The following is a 19,067-nucleotide window of genomic DNA, read 5'->3' as shown; positions in this document are numbered from 1 at the left end:
AGGAGGATTTCTGATTTCAGGAGGATGAGACGATACATACCATGTACCTCATTTATATTGTTTGACAAGGATCACATCACACTATATTTCTATTGAGAGAAACAATTTCATTTTTTTGCCAACGTACGTGCGTGCTGCATCTTGCACCAAACAATATTGTCTACATCCTGTTGAATCAGTGATATAGTATTGCAACGGGATTGGAGTTGGGCCGCTGACTGCCGAGTGCCGACCCAAACAGATGCGTGCATGAGTCCGACCACGGCGGCAACTCGTAGTGGCGGCCGGCGGCGGCGGCGGCAACTCGTCTCGGCAGCCGGCGGCAGCTTGTAGGACGGCGGCGTCCGTGACGCATGCACTGCCCGCCTAACGGACGCGTATGCGTGCGTCAAGATTACATCCTAGCTTTCCACCATTTCACAGCTCAATCTCCACAACTCCAGTACTCCACCAAGAGTTGTCTTGGGACGTACCCAACGGTAGGGATGGTAATGGGCCATGGCCCTAGTGGCTTCTTCACAACCCAACAAAGTCCTTAAATATTTTAGTTCAAAATTATATAAAATTAGAGTCCAGGTTTTTTAAGGCCCGGCCCTTAGATTTTGTAGTTCAAAATTTTAGGTCCTTTACCACCCCTAGCCAACGGTAACATCTCTATCCTTAAGTTTTGGTTAAGAGAAAACTTGGTTTCTTTCCATGCTTTATATCATGTTTGGTGCTGTGCTCATCACTGCTCTGATGTGCCTCACCAAGACACCAAATGTTGAGTGCCTCTATGAATTTGCGGTCATTTGAATGATAGCCAAAAGTTGGGGTTTCTTTCGACAGCATCTTTAAGGAAATGCTCGCCGGAGTAGCTGAACCTATTGTTACTGCTCTGACAATTCAATGCCAAATTTCGTCTAGGTGTTGGTAACTAGACACTATTCACCCAAAAAAAATGGTTACCCAATTCAATAGGACTAGTATTCTAGTTTTAGCTCAAGCAAGTCTCAATTCTATCTGCTCACAAGCGCAGCATTTTATGGATTTTGTCCGGTTGCGTGGAGAGCGACAAAAAGGCATCCAATTGCGATGGGACGTGTAGGGTACAATTGCTTAGAAGCTCAAAGAAAGCGGAGAGCCCATGGTATATAGCCTCAACGTATCAAACTCAATTCATAGAAGTTGTAATGACGACAAATTTCAAGAATCTCATCAAGAAGATACTGTCCCCGTCAAAATGCAACTTTTTTGCTCTGCAATCTTGCAAAGTTCTGTATGGACTTCTGACAGACTACAAGAAGCTCGTGGATGTGTGCATACTCGAGCACTGCCCGGCTGCTTCCCTACGCAGATAGGTGCCGAAAATAGGCGGCCACCTTATCAATGAAGATATGCTTACACTACTATAGATCGGGCCATTTATCCTAGTTTCAAAGAGTCATTTGTCCTGGTTTTGGAACCAGGATTCGACTGCCGGGACAAAAGCTCTCGGGTGGTAGAACCAGGACAAAATGTCCCTCACGCTAAATTTTTTTTTGCGCCCTGCGGGATTCGAACCCAAGACCTATTGCCTGACGCATGGCTTCCTTGCAACTCACCTACCTAAGTAGTACATGTGACTTAGTAAAAAATAACTTCTTTTTGAACTATCACGTGGAGGGGCCTTTTGTCCGGGTTGGTAACACCAACCGAGACAAAAAAAGTCCTTTAGTCCGGGTTGGTGCCACCAACCGGGACAAAAGGGTTGGGTCTTTTATCCCGGATGGAGCCACCAACCGGGATAAAAGAGGATCCTTTTGTCCCGGTTGGTGTTACCAACCGGGACAAAAGACCTTTGTCCCCCGCTGGCCCGGCTAGCCGTTGGACCCGAGACAAAAGCCACATTTTGTCCCGGGCCCAAAGGCAGCCGGGACAAATGGCCTAGAACAAAAGTCTGTTCTGTAGTAGTGTTAGCCGCATTTGGAATGAGCTAGCTACTTAGGCGGCCAATAGGGAGATCTCCGCCTTTGAAGCAGTTGGACTCAAAGTAATTCGATACGTTAATGCTGAACGGACTTTGCCAATTCAAGTTGTGCACTTGCAATTGGGTTGCGATTATGGGTTGTCTATCTAATTGTCGCGGCAATGATAGTATATCTTGTACTTGAACCAACGGCTCACTTACTGATGCAACAAGTACCAACTTAATGTGGGGCTCGGAGGCGGTGAGTTAGTAGCTGTAGGCAGTAGGCTGCAAAGTCTCTTTGTTACCTATATTCCATTAGGAACTGCAGATTTTTTTAGTTCATCACATTCACGCATTTAACATCCATGTAAAATGTATTAATATTTTTGAAAGATATTTTATTTTCTCGTAGTTCCCATATGATACATGATAAAGCAGGCTTTCGCTTCCCTTGCGACGAGCGGATTGGAGAAGACTACATCACTCGACTTAGGGTGCTAGGAGATTTCAAACGAAACAAATTCCGAAACATAAGGACTTCCGAGCACAAGTGCATAAAATTGACGCTTACTGCAAATGATTAAGGATGACACGCTTCAATGTGGATAGTGGCAGGAGCAAAGCAACTTGAATATCCTACGTGGATCATTTTTTTCCCTTCTGGGGGGGGGGGGGGGGTGCGCGGCTTCCTTTCTTTCCTGCCACTCCAGTGACTCCACTACTGCTCCTCTTCCCCCTCGTCTCCGATCCGCCTTCTCCCAAAAATAAAAAATAAAAATAAAAAAGTTAACCTGGCAATCACACTCGCGGGTTAAACTAATCCCGCGGCGATCGCGGGATCCGACGAGCCGCCACTACGCTTCGCCTGCTCTGCTCGATTCCCACCGAACCCCGCCCGGCTCGTCGAGATCCAAATCCAGCGCCGGAAATGCCCGAGGCGGCGCCCCCGCCGCTGCCGCTGCTGGCGGCCGCGAGCTCCCCGGCGGCGGGCCCGCTGCAGCGGGCGAGGCGGCGGCAGCTGCAGCAGCACCGGAGGGGGTGGCGGCGCCCGCGCGGGCTGCTGGCCTGGGGCGCCCTCGTGGCCTTCTTCTTCGTCATGAACTGGTGGATGTTCTCCCGCCTCCAGGACCCCGAAGCGCGCCCGCACTTCCGGCTGCGCCGCCACCCGCCCCGCGCGGACGCCGCCGCCCGCAACAGCTCGTCGCTCTCGACTCTGGTAATTTAGAGCTAGGGCTCTTATAGTAGGCTGATGAGTGTCCCGTAGCTTTCATCCGATTAGTTTGATGCGAACCATTTCTTACTTCCACCTCGCAGCCTAGCTTGGTGAGGGAGTGATTCTAATGCTCAACTTTTGCGCAGCCATCAAAACGTAGTGTGGTATTGTTCAGTTGCAGTTTCGAATTGCTGCATCTAATGCTATCAGTACAGTTTCCATTTACATTACTAATAAGGTCTCCAGTGCATAATATTGTCTTGCACCCAGAGTGCTACTGTTTTATGGTAACGTAATTCTAGGATGCCATGAACTTTACCTGTTTAAAGAATTCATCCTGATATATGTTGCTATACTCAGTTCATTGTTGCCAATGCATGATTTTTTATTACTGAAATGTTTTTAAGGAAGAGGTGGCTGGCACTGCTAAGGGGAAGGGGCCACACAGGGTTATGCTTACCCGGCTGCTTGCTTTGGCAGCCCATGCTTTGGCAGAGGTAACATTCACAAATGCAAAGCTACATGTTCATTGCATATTCAAAATTGGCCATATATTGCACATAAATGCGCATTGACACGTCCTTGGTCATATATTACCTAGGCAGAGACCAGGCCTGAACCTAAGGATTTGTGGGAAGAGCCGATAAATGCTACTATGTGGCGACCATGTTCTGACCAAAGGGATTGGGAAGCATCAGGTGATTATTAGTTTTTGTTACTGGATGTTCTCAATTTGCATTTAACTTGATATTAGCATCGGTTTATTTTCATGTTTCCTGCATATTTTTTTATTCAGTGGTTTCTTTCTTTAACATCCATTCTTTGTAACTGAAGAGGGAACCAATGGTTACATCATGATCAGCGCGAATGGTGGCATAAACCAGCAAAGGGTTGCGGTGAGTAGTGCAGTAGTCCTAAGTAGATGTGTAGCATCAAATATATACATTCAATCTTGTTCCTCAGAGCTTAAATTTCTTTTAATCTTGTAGAGATCATTTGTGGCAGTTGTTGCATATAAGAAATAATTTTTTCCTTTTCTTTTTGTTAGAATTAAGAATGCAGGGTGGCAATTATCAATATCACAGTGTCTTTTATAGGCTTCACAGTTGAATAGAACTCGCCTTTCTAATTTAGTTTTGACTTAGTCATCCACTACCAATAATATGCTCTTTCAATTTTCTGTATGCTTAATAGAGATTTAGCCCTACTATAATAATGCAACCTGGCCAAGAATCACAAGAAATCATTGTTTCATGAATCCTAGTCCAAGATTTTTTCTTAATGTTGGGTGCAAATGAATTGAATGACTACATAGAGAACACAACAGGCTTTCAGGGAAGTAGTTCATTTTTTTTTTGTAGCTATGCTATTGATTTCAATCATTTTTTCTTCTGTTCAACAGATTTGCAATGCTGTTACAATCTCCCGGCTGCTCAATGCAACTCTTGTCATCCCAAAATTCTTGTACAGTAATGTTTGGCTGGACAAAAGGTATTCTTTATCATTTTTAATAACAACTGTCTTATATCTGGTGTTTCAGATATCTTGTTTTGATAACTGAATCTTATGTTCTCCATAAATGACGAATTAAATTTGATATCTTAGTCAGTTTGGCGATATATATCAGGAGGATTATTTTATCAATTATTTGAAATCTGATATTCGGATTGTAAAGGATCTTCCAGTAGAGCTGCAATCACTAGACTTGGAGGTGATCGGTAGTCTTGTAAGTAATTGGTCTCTGTTTTGCGTAAAGTTACAGAAAGTACATTCTAGGAAGATTTTCTTATAGTTCATTATTGTCTAACTTCTATTCTTCTATAGGTTAATGATACAGATGTCATGAAAGAGGCAAAGCCCAGTTTGTATGTGAAAAAAATACTGCCAATTTTACTGAGGAATAGAGTTGTTCATTTTATAGGATTTGGCAATCGCTTATCTTTTGACCCAATACCTTCTGACCTTCAGGTATTACTCCCATCAGTCACACATAAGTTCATTTTGGACATTGATAATTTGACATGGTCTCTGTACCGTCATGTGGGCTGCTAATTTGTTATAGAACCTAATAAAATTGTCAGTTGTATCAGAATGAAAGTACTATTTGAATCAAATCTACTACATAATAACATCTTCTTATGGCCTGTTTATTTATTCATGTAGATAGTGTTTCTCAATAATAAACATTCAACTGCACCTGTTCCTGTTGACTGAAGTTGTAATATTGTGCTGACTGCTGCCATTTACCTGAATAGTTTCCTTGCATGTACAAGTTCATTATTTTTTCTTGAGTTGTTTCACACTATGATGCATTTACACTTTTACGGGACAGGAAATGGTTATTTTGGTGTCAGCATTATGGAGTTGTGTAGTAATGTAGTGTAACTTAAGATGGTGAACTGTCTAGATATGAATGACTGGCAGCTCATAGAATTGCAGATGAATATTGCTTACCTTGATACTGTTCCATTAGGAAAATATCAAGTGCATACTCTAACTGTATATGTACTATTCCGTAGAGACTGCGATGCAGATGTAACTTCCATGCTCTTCGCTTTGTGCCCAAAATTCAAGAAATGGGTGCACTTCTTGTAGAGAGGTTACATGGCCATAAATCCCATTTGTCACCTTTGAAGGATAGTCTTTTAGGTCAGTTTGCTGTCAAGTCTGCCCCCAGTGCAAACAAGAGTGATGCATCCAAATACCTGGCTGTTCATCTCAGGTTTGAGATTGATATGGTTGCATACTCGTTGTGTTACTTTGGTGGTGGGAAAGATGAGGAAGATCAATTAGAAGCTTATCGCCAAATTCATTTTCCTGTTCTGACAGAACTGAAGAAGACGACTAAGTATGTGTGCAGTTCTACATATGTTAAACCAAAATACCATCCTAATATTGATCTGTTGCTGCATTTTTTCATCAACAAGCATTTCTGACAGTACCATACCATATCAGGTTGCCCCCTGCTGCTTTCCTACGGTCTGAAGGCAAATGTCCCCTTGCACCCGAAGAGGCTGTGCTTATGCTAGCTGCTATTGGTTTCAAGCGCAGCACAAATATTTACATTGCAGGTGCTGAAATTTATGGAGGGAGGCATAGGATGGCTGCCATAAGTCGTCTTTATCCTGCTTTATTAACTAAAGAAACCCTTCTTTCTCCATCTGAGCTTGAACCATTTAAGAATTTCTCATCTCAGGTAAATTTCTGCAAGATATGCTGTGTGATCTCTTCTTTTATGATTTAGGTAGAAAAGTATTATAGATAATGTTAGCATGCAATAAGTATATATAAAGTAAGCATCCATATAGAAAATGCAGGTACCCTGTTCCTACTCGTCCGTAGACTGCTGAATAGATTCTATCCTAAAATGACTCACATATATAGAGGTTAACATACGCAGCGCCAGGGAAATGCTAATTTTATACTCAACTCTCAATATAAAGGTAATTCACGCGTGCAGGAAGCCAGTAACTGATAGGGTGATAAGAAAATGGTTATAGAATTTTGCAATTTACATTATTATCCTGTGAATTATGGCTATACTTTATTGAATAATCTGTTTTGTGCTCCTCCCATTTGCAGTTGGCAGCTCTGGACTTCATTGCATGTGCAGCTGCTGATGCATTTGCTATGACTGACCCAGGAAGTCAGTTTTCTTCACTTGTTCAAGGCTACCGCATGTACTATGGTGGTGGGAACCTTCCCACAATAAGACCAAATAAACGGCGGCTAGCTAGCATATTTGTGAAGAATGGCACGATCGAGTGGCAAGAATTTCAAACAAGAGTAAGAAAACTAATACAGCAAACTAAGCAAGTTCATGAGAGGCCTGTTGCAAGAAGCATATTTAGACATCCACGATGTCCAGAGTGCATGTGCAGAACAGAGCATTGAGACTTTGATACTTTCTTGTGCCTATACCCAATACTTTTTTCAGAGAAAGACTATGCCAATGAGATCACCAAAGCTAGTTCTTTTGTGCTTCGGCTGACACCTAGGCATATCTGCTACTGAACTGCTATTGGAATCACATTGAAACAAGAAAGTACATTTATTGAACTCTTACAATTACAGTAGAGAAGCAGTATAGCCGACCAGCTTCATCCATTCTCTTACTGACGCAATCTGTGATCTACTACTACTGAACATTATGTTGGATTTGGAATTTTGGATTATTTGTCAGAGTGTCCTGTGTGATGGAAGTGGATCAGGGACTCAATTTTGCATCTGCATCAGTGCTGCCATATTTCTCATGGGGCAGGGGCATAGTTGAACTATTGTGTGAATGGAGATGTACCATCTCATCTGACCAAAGGAATACTATGTTGAGCAAGCCAAGCAACAGATTTCTGGCTTAGCAGTGCCTTAATTGTACTCGGATTATCATTCGACAGGTCAGCTTGCTAGAATTTTGTGAACACAATATGCTATGTCCATTGTGATTAGTTATCATTTGATGGGTCAGGTGCCATCTCCAGTTTTGGATTCCCTTTTTTACCATTCTTTTGTTCATCGAGTGGCGTTGTACCATAAGAGGCGTATATAGCAATGTTGTAAGATTATGTCAAATTGCAAAAGATCTCATTACCAGTAAGAGGAATGCTCCTTTTTGTGCAAACTCAATCTGTGCTAATCCAAGGGCAATCATGTATATTCGTGTTTGTTACAGTGCTTCTCCGGGGACTATTTTCTTTGCTTCCCTTATTACTGTTTCGTTTTCAATGCCCACAGAAGTGAGAATTGATTTCGATCTGATGTGCAGCGTGATGTACAATAGCATTTGATTTCTGATATTGTTACAAATACTATTGGAAGGCATTTTGTACAGAGTCCTTTCAGTTGATATTTACAGTTCTGGTCTTAATCAGAGCCTGACCAAGGTGTCTCATTATGTGTTCCATGGCTACTGCCACAGATCAACCTCGCAGATTTCCTGATGCATATGAGAAGTAGCACCTTTATTAATTTATCGTATCAGAACTTTGTCAAAAGAGCTTAATCCTCATATCTGGGCAGAGCAGCTATAGCTGACTGATATGGCAGATGGACTTGTTGACCAAGGTGAAGAAACTGGGTTATGATATCTTGCAGAAGGGGAAGCAATGTTTAGCTGACTAGTAGGGTGTACGTGCAGCACGCACGTATTTAAAAAATAATATTGCAAAAAAATAATTATATTAAATTTTAGTTGCAACAATCATTTTTATGAAACTATATACGGTGAAAACAAACAACGAGGTCTCAATTGTGCGAAAATAGACAAAATATTCAAATATAAAAAGTATATAATTATAAAAACAGATAAATAATATGTATAAGATAATACGAAGCACGTGCAGATAATTAGATAGATAATTATACATGTAGTGGAGATGCATGTGCCTATCATAGAAACTTGTATTTAAAAAATAGTTTCATTACAAGAAACGACTACTAAAGAAATTAACCTTTTTATTGATACTGTAGCAATCAATATATATAAACTAAATGGACTCTTACAAACATTCTTTAGTTTTTATATTTCTAAAATACTCGAGCTGCTGGTTATGTACTCATACATTGATACATATAGTTTACTGCAGAATTTAAATCTTCAAACTTGAGCGTGGTACATCATGGAACTCGTTTAGCTCCTCAGCTCGACCCACAAGCGCAAATTTGATGCCAACACAATGTCTGTATGTATGCCAATCTAACATCTGCAATAAAAAAAAACTACAAGTGTTGATGAGATAGCGTGCATATATTTTTAAACATATATTGTTCCATTCGGATTAAGCAAGCCGTAATCCACTGGACCAATCTAAACATGACATGTCAATCTGAATTATGAAGCACTTCACTAAAGCAGGTTAGGTTCTTTACAGAATAAAAACTGCAGCATGTTCACCACTATCACACGACCATGACAAAGATTCTCGGAGCTGCCAAATCAATAAGATGCTTGATAATACGTTAAAATACTGGTGGTGGGAATATAATTGTAATAACTAAAATATACCAGTCCAATCATGCACTGACATGAAGTTGCAGAAGAAAAGAAAAAACAACTCAACATTGTTTTCTAACTTTTTAGCATGGGTGAAGTCTAGTTAGGCAGAAGGTTATTAGCAACCAATCATAATTAATAGGAAAAATTGTAAAGTCTTACTTGCAGGCTTAGTGTCCTCAAAGGAGACAGGCGAGACAGCAGCCTTGAATGGAGGAAAAGAAACTGAACAAACTAAAAATATTATGGTTTTGCAATTTAAAACAAGGAGAGAACTTCATACAAAAGATCATGGTCCTGATTGGTTTAGGAGGATATGCTCAACAGAAATATCATGAAAGTTGACCTAGAAATGACTGTGTGATTAATTTAAGCTGGTCGCGACCTGAAGCACAAGTCACCAAATAGTCAGAGTGGAAACTTTGATATTAGTTCTAGTGTTGTTTTCTCAAATGTGCTGCAAAACTGAACATTCTGCACTGCTTCATGCATCTGTCAAAAGATCATACCACATGGAATAGGCACATCAGTTTATTTATCCTAGTGGAGAGTAAGACTTGTTCAACCTTCTACCTCTAACAATAGGAAATCGCCAGGGAAAAAAAATTAAATAGATTGTTGCAGGATCCTTCATATATATTCTTATAGTTAGATCCATGTCTGCTTCATCTTCAGAATTCACTAGACAATTTATTGCCATCATACTTCTGTTTTGTACTGAGCTAATGCAATCAGTTTTGCTTTACTAACAGACTGAAGCTCAGTACTACTCTTAATTCTAAATCGGTTATTTTGTTTCCATAGGTTTGATGAGCATGGATGAGCTTGATTTCCTCTTCTTGTGGCCAAGCGTCCTTATTGATCCCTGGATTAAGATGGTTGTGCCATTTAAATAAAGATATCATACCATCACATCTGATGTCAGTATTTATCACCAAATCAATGTGGCTTGTGTGACTGCAGCTAACTATCAGTTTGCAATACATATGCTCCAAACAAAGAATGCACATTCAAAGAAACAAATTCTAGGCATGCTAATCATGAGATGTGATAGATCTTTCTCGTGTAATTTCAAGAGTATTCGGCAGCAAAAATGCAGAAAATATCATTGGGAATGTTAATATACATTAGAATGACTCCTGTCAGACTTCAGAGAATTCATCTGCATAGTAATGATCATGAGAAGTGTGGACACGATAGCTTTAATATTCTATTTGTAATTTTACAAAAGGAAGGTTTCCTCTAGTTAGCGGGCCAAAAACATAACTCCTATATTGTAAATGAAAATAAATACAGCAAGGGGATCAATCAGAACAATAATCCCTACCTATTATCAACTATTAATGTCTGGTGAGAAGTTCTATATCTATTTGCTATTTATCTGCTCTATCTACTGGTATAAATTATGTTATAAAGAATAAGTGTTCAGCATAGGATTCCTCAAAGCTACCAAAGATAGGCTAGCTACCTCACTATTTAAATTATTTTATTAAGAAAGCATAATAGTAAGCGAGTTTGGGAGACCAGAGTGCTAACTTTACCTCTTCTGCAGTCCAGTTTCCCTTTGATGAGCGATGTGCTGGACCAGTTGTCCTCCTGAAGCATGAGATAAATGTATAAGAAGGAATATACATAATGTAAAACCAGATTGGCAGTTCTAATAAGTGGATGAACATATACCCATTGGGCAATCGCCCTTTCTGAGGTTCTCTTCTGACTCCTTCATCAGGAGGAACATCAGGAGCTGAAGCCTCTGTGCCCTTCAAAGTCATCTGCCCTTCAAACTCAATCCCCACTTGTAGTGAATGCAAGTGAAGGGCCAAAAGAATCATCACAATTTTAGACCCCTCTTAAGGTATATAAGGAGTTTTTGCACTTGGGGAGAAGTGGTCATGGTCTGCCAAATACTCGAAATTATAACAACAGAAACACACAATTTTGAAGTTATGGTGGAACAACGTGATTTTGCCAAGACAGACATTCAGTCAAAGCTAACCACAAGGTATAAACTTTTTTACAGTGAGAAATTAACAAATCTGAAATTGTCTAGATTTGAGAATTCTAGAGCACAGACGAGATAAACATCACTATGCAGTAGCAACCTTTCGAAATCCCCAACTCCTCCTAGTCCTCACACCACACGCAACCAATCCCCCGAAGGCTCTGCTGGCGCACCGCCGGCACTATCGCCACTGCGCAACCCCACACTCCCAGACCAAATCATCATGGTAAACCCCCCATCACCCAGTCCGATTTATCCTTTTTAGGTGAAGGATAGAAATCCGGTCTCTACTCTACTCAAGATGCAATTCTCAAATGAAATGCACTACCACACAGTTGCATCCTGATAAAAAGACCAAGAGCACACCAACCTCTAAGTCCCCCCCTCAGGTTAAACTAAAATGCATAATTTCCTTGCATCTTTATCCATTAATGTGCAATAATCCGTAGGCACACTGACAACCTCAATCGATCGATATAAAAAATGAACACTGAAGCAACATTCTTATGTTTTAAAATATGTAAAGAAAAAAGAAAATTATGGGAGTTTACAATTTCCTTACCAGCACGATATGAAAAATGGCCTAATGTTTCAATGAAAGGCATTGATTCAATGTCTCCTGCATCAAGAATGCCACTGTTGTTATGTGGCGAAAATATTTTATCTCCGGCACCGGAATGCTTGCATCTATGGGAACGATTGAGCAAAAGTAATATGCTACTTCGCAATTGGCTGATATGATACAGAATGGCTTTTTAACTATTGTGCCACCAAGTTCGATGACACAGACATCAGCTGGCTCTTCTGTGCCATCAACTGTTGTATTTCATCTGTGATGTGTGGCACAACCTGATAAAGAGAATATCAGCGTAAAAAATGGCACCTTTCCGTTATTACGGAATGCATTGAATCATATATTCTGATAACCAGATCTCACCTGAACAGTTTTCCCAGGTAATCTCCTCTTCGTTCTTTGTCGACAACAGACTGTAGTATGAGCATTAGTAAAGAAGTTATTACCGGTTATACTAAGAAACCAACCAGTATAGTGGTTATTTTGTATTCTAGGAAAACTATGTTGAATAAGCAGGAAACCAGGACATCTCATACGAGGTGTATATATATATAAGCATTTATGCTCCAGTAGTTCTAAACGCTATCTGACTACAAAGTGATAGACACCAGTTACCCTTTCATATTTAAACTGTATATGAGTCCCAGGATTCTGTACCAGGGCTCTTTCTCACTGGATTCTGTACAAGGGCTCTTTCTCTTCAGAAGCAGATTGAAGTGATGGGAAGCAAATGAAAGTAAACAATATATCATACATACCGTCCTTAGTTAGCAGTACCGAAGGCCACAAATCTTTTCACTGATAGATCATTATTAAACATCTATGGTCTGCAAAGAACAAAAAGAAGCTATTGTTGCAAAATAAGAAAAGAAGAAAATAAAGAACAGCTCCAGAAAGTCATAGTTAGCTTGATTATGTGATTCACCTTGCCACCAAAGCTTATTTCCTTTTTCAATCACCTAAGTGGTGCTCTACAAATTTGATTGGAACATGAGGAAAAGATATACAATGAATACCATCTAGGGAACCAATTCCATTTGTATGCATATACATACACTGGATTTATTAGGCAATAAGCAAATGATGATCCACGGCAAATCTATGTTATGAAACTCAGTAACTGAAACAAGCCACATATTTAGTAGGAATTGAATTTGATAGCTAATGATATCCAAAAGAAACTCATGAACCATATAAGTTATTCCCTTCCACATCCCCCTGGTACACAGATCAATAATTCAATATGTATCAAAAGCAAATGGTGAACTGATTATGTGCCTCGTTATGCAAATGGTGAACTGATTTTGTATCAAAACAAAATATTCATGATACATGAATAATTTCTGCCTTCCATTTACAGTTTTTCCATAATCCATAATGTGAACCAAAAAACATCTTCAAAAGCAAACCTGTGTTATGCTACTCACAGAGGCAAAAATCGAGCACCTGCGTTGCAATGGTGCGTAGCAACATCCACGTGGCTTGCCCGACCTCCTCCTTTGTCACTGGTGCCGCTGCCGCCTTGGCAACCTTCTCCTGCGCATTCACTCGAAAAGCTTACGAGTTAACAACTCACTTCCGGGTCCAGCCAAACGGAAAAGGACAAGGGTTAATTGGAGATATACCATTACAACTTTCAGGAGTTGGAAATATACTATTACAATTCACCATATTAGAGATATACCATTAGGATACCTCTTTCCTCTCCTGAGGCCCACCCGCAGGGTACAACTCCTCGTATTTTTCCCGTATAGACGTGTATACCCTCCATCCAAATCCATCTACCCCGTGCGTCGCGACCCCTGGGCGTCGCGATCCCCCGCCGCCGCCGCCCGCCGCCTCTCGAGCCGCGCTGGCCCCTGGACGCCACCTGCCCCTGCAGCCGCTCTGGCCCCTGGCCTGGCGTGTAGATGCACGAAAATAGGGATGATGCAACGCACTGGGATCCAATTTCAGCCCATTGTTTGATTTTGAGCGAATAAGATAAGATTACCATGGGAGAGCTCTCTTTTCTTGTCGTTTAGTTACCTCTCCGGCGTGTCGTCCCTCGCGGCGTCCAGCCGGGCGCGCAGGCCGCTGTCCATGGCGGCTGGTGCGGCCTCCAGGCCGGGGGCCGTCGCGGGCAGGGAGGCGTCCAGGCCGAGAGCCGTCGTGGGCGGGGCGGCGTCCAGGGCGGGCGTCGCGACTCCTCCAGGGGACGGCGGCATCGGGAGGGGGGGGGGGTAGTGGAGGGGGGCGGCGGCGGGGCGTCGCGACTCCAGGGGCTGGCGGCCAGGGTTTTGAATCCCGACGGGTGCCGGTAACCGCCGGCCTCCGGTTCCGGTATACCGGTCCGGTTTGGCCGGTTACCGGTCGGAACCGGTGGAATTCAAATTTGAATTCAAACGCCCACATTCAACCGGTTCCTACCGGTATACCGGCCGGTTTGGATGGTAACCGGCCGGTTTGACTGGTAACCGGTCAAATTCAAATTTTTTTCTTTTTGGTTTAAATTCAAATGCCCACAAAGTATACTAAATAAATATTTGTATAACATATTTTAGTCTAAATGAACCCTCCAACCTTTTTTTATACTACTTTAACATTGTATTTGTATACTTTCGTATGCACGCTTTTTTTTATTTAACTTATAAATTCCGCAAACCATACTAAATGAACGAATTTTTGAAAAAAATTTGACACCATTAGATTCTTTGCACCTTGAAATATTTTTAGGAATTTTTAGGAATTTTTTCATTTTTTTGAATTCAAATTTAAATTTTGAATTTTGACCGGTTTCATACCGGACCGAACCGGACCGGTTACCGACGGTTCGGTTAACCCTGGTCCCGACGCTCCGCGCGGTCCTACAGAGGAGGCGGTAAACTCAAAATTAATAGTAATGACTGTCATTTGAACACATCGAGCGCATTAGGTTAATGGTTTAATTTGGCGATCCTTTCCCAGCCCACGTCCCGATCGAAACAACATCGATAGTCCCACGCGAAGATGAGCGCGGATGGTACAAGCACGATATATAATTGAAAGTACAGCAATATATACAAGACTCTACCATAAATTTTTCAAACCAAGTTCGAAACATACATAATTTACAAACTTTACATTACTGTAGCTAAGGCCCGAACAGAGGGAAAAAACCTATAACTACCAAAGGGTACACCAAGGAGACCCCTAATTAAGTGTCTGGCTCCACAACTTTCCATCCCTCTGCGTCCCGACGGATGAAATTAGCGCAGCAAGAACAGAAGTCTACGTCTGGGAGTCCTGAAATAATATTTCAATAAAAACCCTGAGCAACTAAAACTCAGCAAGACTTATCTGACTATTGGGTATACTTAGCCCATATATCTAGACATGCATAGCTTTCTGGCTGGTGGTTTATTTTGCAGAAAAGTGTCTAAAAGTGAACCCTTAATTGCAATGTTTTAGCTCAAGGTTCTCTTTATACTAATTATCCGCTAATGTTTGCATAACATCTAGAGCAAAACGTGGTGAAACATTTAAGTAACAATCAAAAATCATATTCATCATATATCATTAAAGTTTCACCTCCTCACTACGATGCGACAAAGTGATTAAGACCCTTATATCCGCAAGACATGGCGAATCGATTCGATTTAACTTTGTAAGGTGGACCTAACCAACACGGCACGCATATGTCCCGTCGGACTATACGAGCCAACCATTCCCCTCCCCGCCTCGAACTACAGGACCGCCCCACCAGCGTATAGTCAGCCGAGCTCAACGAGAGACCACCAAAAGTAAATACATGCATCCCAATTCTCCGCGACTACTCGACTCGCCCTAAGGGGTGGGAAGGAGTCTTGTACTTTCAAGGTGAGGCAGTACTAGACTTACCGTTTTCGACTACCTCCTACTCCCGGCATGCGGTTAGTACAGTTTAATCCCCGATCAGCACAGCCAACAACGGATCGGTCCTTAATCGACATAGACGGACTAAACATTTTCCGCCTGGTCTCCACTTCCATTTCCTTTCATTCTTGGGTTCAGTAGTTCGTATTGCTGGAATATAAAGACATCCTATAGCTCGCGAGTAATAGTAAATTACTCGACTTCGATGGAGTACTATTAAGCATAGCAGTGCTACCGACCTACACATACTAATATAAGGCCCAGAAAACCTAGGGATCATGCAACTAAGGTTCCAAACAATTCCTGAAAGATAATGCACAAGTAATAGTTATATAATGTTTCATAATTCAAAAATAGTAGGTCGTGCACCGGGGCTTGCCTTCGGGCTGTTCCTCAGAGCTAGGGTCAGACGGGCCTTGGGCCGGGTTCTCACGCTTCTCCTCCTGGACTTGCTCCGGCTGCTCCTGTGGTGCCGCAATCACCTCATACACAACGTCCTCAACTGCGGATGCTACACGAATGCATATGAAATAATTGAGTGCAACCCAACTATACAATTACTATACTTCGAAATGAAATGCACTGCAGACTGTCCGCGATCAAGTGGCGGACCGTTCGTTGTTCAACTCGGCAGACCCACCAGAACCACCAATGTTTCTGGAGAATTTCTATACTGGCTGGCGAACTGTCCGCACACCCTTAGCGGACTGTCCGCAATACATCTACGCCAATCCACCAGAGGCAACGACGTCTCTAGACAAATTTCTAATCCTACCAGCCGAAGTTGCCCGCCTTCAATGCGGCGTACGGGGATGGCCAGAGGAGAGCTCGAGGGTCGGCACGTGGTGGCGACCGACGAATCTCGGTCATGGAGTAGTTGAAACAGAGCCATCGCGGATCGTCCGCCATCCCAAACGGACTGTCCACGAGGCAGGGCGTTACAATCCTTCCCCCTAAGAGAAATCTCGTCTCGAGATTTTGATGGCGGTGCAAAAATTGAAACGAGAGTGGATGGTTAGGTACTTCGGTAAGCTTGTAGCAACTCAGGACACTTGGATTGAATAAATTCTTCCGTCTCCCAAGTAGCTTCCCGCTCGGAGTGATTACTCCATTGCACCTTGTAGAAGTTGCTAGTTTGAGTTCGAGTGACCCGGTTCTTGTGATCGACAATTTTTATTGGATACTCTGGATAGACAAGATCGGGCTCCAGCTACAACTTTTCTATGTCAATCACCTTTTCTGGAACACGGAGGCATTTCCGGAGCTGAGAGACATGAAAAATATTATGAACCGCGGATAATTGGGCAGGAAATTCCAGGCGATATGCTACCGGCCCACACCGCTCAATGATAGGAAAAGGCCCAACATAGCGAGGTGCGAGCTTTCCCTTCACTCCAAACCGTTGGACCCCTTTCATTGGAGATACCCGCAGATAGACATGATCTCCCACTTGGAATGAAACTAATTGATGTTTTTTGTCCGCATAACTTTTCTGTCGAGTTTGGGCTATTTTCAAATTCTCCTGTATAAACCGGACTTATTCTTCCGCCTCACTAACCATATTAGGCCCGAAGAAATTTCTTTCACCAACTTCTGACTAGTTCAATGGGGTTCTACACCTTCGCCCATATAGCGCCTCAAAAGGAGCCATTCTGATGCTCTATTGATAGCTATTATTATAAGCGAACTCAGCTAAGGGTAGAGATTCATCCCACTTTTGGCTGTAGGTGAGTGCACATGCTCTGAGCATATCCTCTAGAATCTGATTAATTCTCTCTGTCTGACCATCTGTCTGAGGATGATAGGCCAAACTACGGATCAGTTGAGTACCCAGGGCGGCATGAAAGTGCTTCCAGAACCGGGCAATAAATTGGGCACCACAGTCTAAAATAATGGTCCTTGGAATTCCATGAAGACTTACGATGCGATCCATATACAATTGAGCATATTATTTTGCCATGTGTGTTGTTTTTACTGGCAGAAAATGAGCCGACTTAGTGAGACGATCCACAATAACCCATATCGAATCATACCCCTTTGAAGTTTTGGGTAGGCCGACAATGAAATCCATACTGATATCCTCCCACTTCCATGAAGGGATATTCAATGGTTGCAGAGGACCAGCTGACCTCAAGTGACTTGCTTTAACCCTTCTTCATGTGTCACACTCAGACACATATTTAGCAATTTTCCGCTTTATCCTCGTCCACCAAAATTGTTGTTTTAAATCTTGGTACATTTTATTGCTACCCGGGTGAATGGAATATCTAGAGAGATGGGCTTCATCCAAAATTTGTTTCCGGAGCTCAAAGTCCTTAGGTACCACCAATTGATTTCCAAACCATAACACCCCCTCATTATCCTGATGAAAATATTGGACCCTTGGATCACCTTCACCGAACCTTTGTCTAATCTTGTCCATGCCCAAATCATTTTTCTGAGCTGTAATAATTCGACCCCGGAGTGTTGGAGTGAGAGTAAGGTTGGTAAGTGTACCCTCAGCTACAATGGTCAAATTCAACTTCTCCATTTCTTGGCACAGAGTTGCATGCACCCATGTGGCTGAGATGCAACTGCAACTGGCTTTGCGACTCAGTGCATCGGCTACAACATTAGCCTTGCCCGGGTGATAATGGATCTCTAGATCATAATCCTTAATTAACTCTAACCACCGTCTCTGGCGCAAATTCAGCTCGCTCTAGGTGAAAATATATTTGAGACTCTTGTGGTCTGAATATATATGAATCGGATTACCCAGAAGATAATGCCGCCAGATTTTCAGTGCATGGACCACAGCTGCTAGCTCCAAGTCATGAGTAGCATAATTCTCCTCATGCCGCCTGAGAGCTCTGGAAGCATAAGCAATCACCCGCTGATCTTACATAAGGACGCAGCCGAGGCCCATAGCTATTGCATTACACAAAAATGTCAAGGCCAGAGTAATATCTGGCTAAGCCAAAGGCAGGAATGAGAACGCGGCCAAGACTCGTACATGATGTATCACAATAAACATCAAAAGGCCGAGTAATGTCTGGCTGAGCCAAGACAGGGGCCGGCGTCAATATCCTTCTCAAAGTCTGGAAAGCCTGTTTACATTTGTCATCCCAAACAAACTTTACCCCTTTCTTAAGCAATTCCGTCATGGGCCTAGTAATTTTGGAGAAGTCTGGTACAAACCGGCGATAATAACCTGCTAGCCCAAGAAAACTCTGGATCTCTGGAACGGAGGTAGGAGCCTTCCAATTTAGAACATCCTAAATCTTGCTAGGATCAACAGAGATTCCATCTTTTGAAACGATATGGCCCAAGAATTGGACCTCCGTGAGCCAGAAATCATATTTATTGAATTTTGCATACAACTTGTGCTCCCGCAGGCGCTGAAGCACAATGCGAAGATGCTCTGCATGCTCCTCTTCATTCTTGTAATATATAAGAATGTCATCAATGAAAACCACGACAAACTTATCCAGCTCGGGCATGAATACC

The 19,067-nt window shown here is 42.3% G+C and overlaps 1 protein-coding gene and 1 long non-coding RNA gene across 17 annotated transcripts; one reads left to right on the top strand and one right to left on the bottom strand.

Annotated features, from left to right (window-relative positions):
- The first annotated feature begins 2,654 nt into the window (after nucleotides 1-2,654).
- Nucleotides 2,655-7,796, top strand: LOC120703013 (O-fucosyltransferase 15-like). Of its 3 annotated transcripts, none has more exons than XM_039987019.1 (10): nucleotides 2,655-3,146; nucleotides 3,551-3,640; nucleotides 3,745-3,841; nucleotides 3,978-4,039; nucleotides 4,546-4,634; nucleotides 4,749-4,869; nucleotides 4,968-5,111; nucleotides 5,663-5,991; nucleotides 6,099-6,339; nucleotides 6,726-7,796. In XM_039987019.1, exons 1-10 carry the CDS (start codon nucleotides 2,859-2,861, stop codon nucleotides 7,035-7,037), a joined length of 1,773 nt encoding a protein of 590 aa, XP_039842953.1. In that variant the 5' UTR covers nucleotides 2,655-2,858; the 3' UTR covers nucleotides 7,038-7,796. The 3 variants fall into 3 exon arrangements, with proteins under 3 accessions (XP_039842953.1, XP_039842954.1, XP_039842955.1); XM_039987020.1 differs by having other exon boundaries at nucleotides 3,026-3,146; nucleotides 3,555-3,640; XM_039987021.1 differs by having other exon boundaries at nucleotides 3,108-3,146; nucleotides 3,749-3,841.
- Nucleotides 7,797-8,522: 726 nt separating this feature from the next.
- On the bottom strand, nucleotides 8,523-13,536 carry LOC120703014. Of its 14 annotated transcripts, none has more exons than XR_005686720.1 (5): nucleotides 13,334-13,536; nucleotides 12,072-13,244; nucleotides 10,813-11,983; nucleotides 10,674-10,728; nucleotides 8,523-8,842 (listed from the first exon to the last, which is right to left on the bottom strand). It is a non-coding gene; the product is annotated as an uncharacterized LOC120703014 (long non-coding RNA). The 14 variants fall into 14 exon arrangements; XR_005686714.1 differs by lacking the exon at nucleotides 8,523-8,842 and adding an exon at nucleotides 9,822-9,997; XR_005686722.1 differs by lacking the exon at nucleotides 8,523-8,842 and having other exon boundaries at nucleotides 9,822-10,728; nucleotides 10,813-10,927; nucleotides 11,697-11,983.
- Between the last annotated feature and the right edge of the window lie 5,531 nt (nucleotides 13,537-19,067).

The sequence above is a fragment of the Panicum virgatum genome, chromosome 4K, assembly GCF_016808335.1.
Source record: "Panicum virgatum strain AP13 chromosome 4K, P.virgatum_v5, whole genome shotgun sequence".
In the NCBI taxonomy this organism is placed as follows: domain Eukaryota; kingdom Viridiplantae; phylum Streptophyta; class Magnoliopsida; order Poales; family Poaceae; genus Panicum; species Panicum virgatum.
Note: the sequence above shows the minus strand (reverse complement) of the source record. Positions and strands in the feature narration are given on the sequence as shown.

Bases quoted from the DNA above. Each gene is read 5' to 3' on its own strand.
- LOC120703013 (XM_039987019.1), top strand. From the start codon at position 2,859: ATGCCCGAGGCGGCGCCCCCGCCGCTGCCGCTGCTGGCGGCCGCGAGC. The intron at 4,040-4,545 runs GTGAGTAGTGCA...TCTGTTCAACAG, and splicing joins TAAACCAGCAAAGGGTTGCG to ATTTGCAATGCTGTTACAAT. The intron at 4,635-4,748 runs GTATTCTTTATC...TTGATATCTTAG, and splicing joins AATGTTTGGCTGGACAAAAG to TCAGTTTGGCGATATATATC.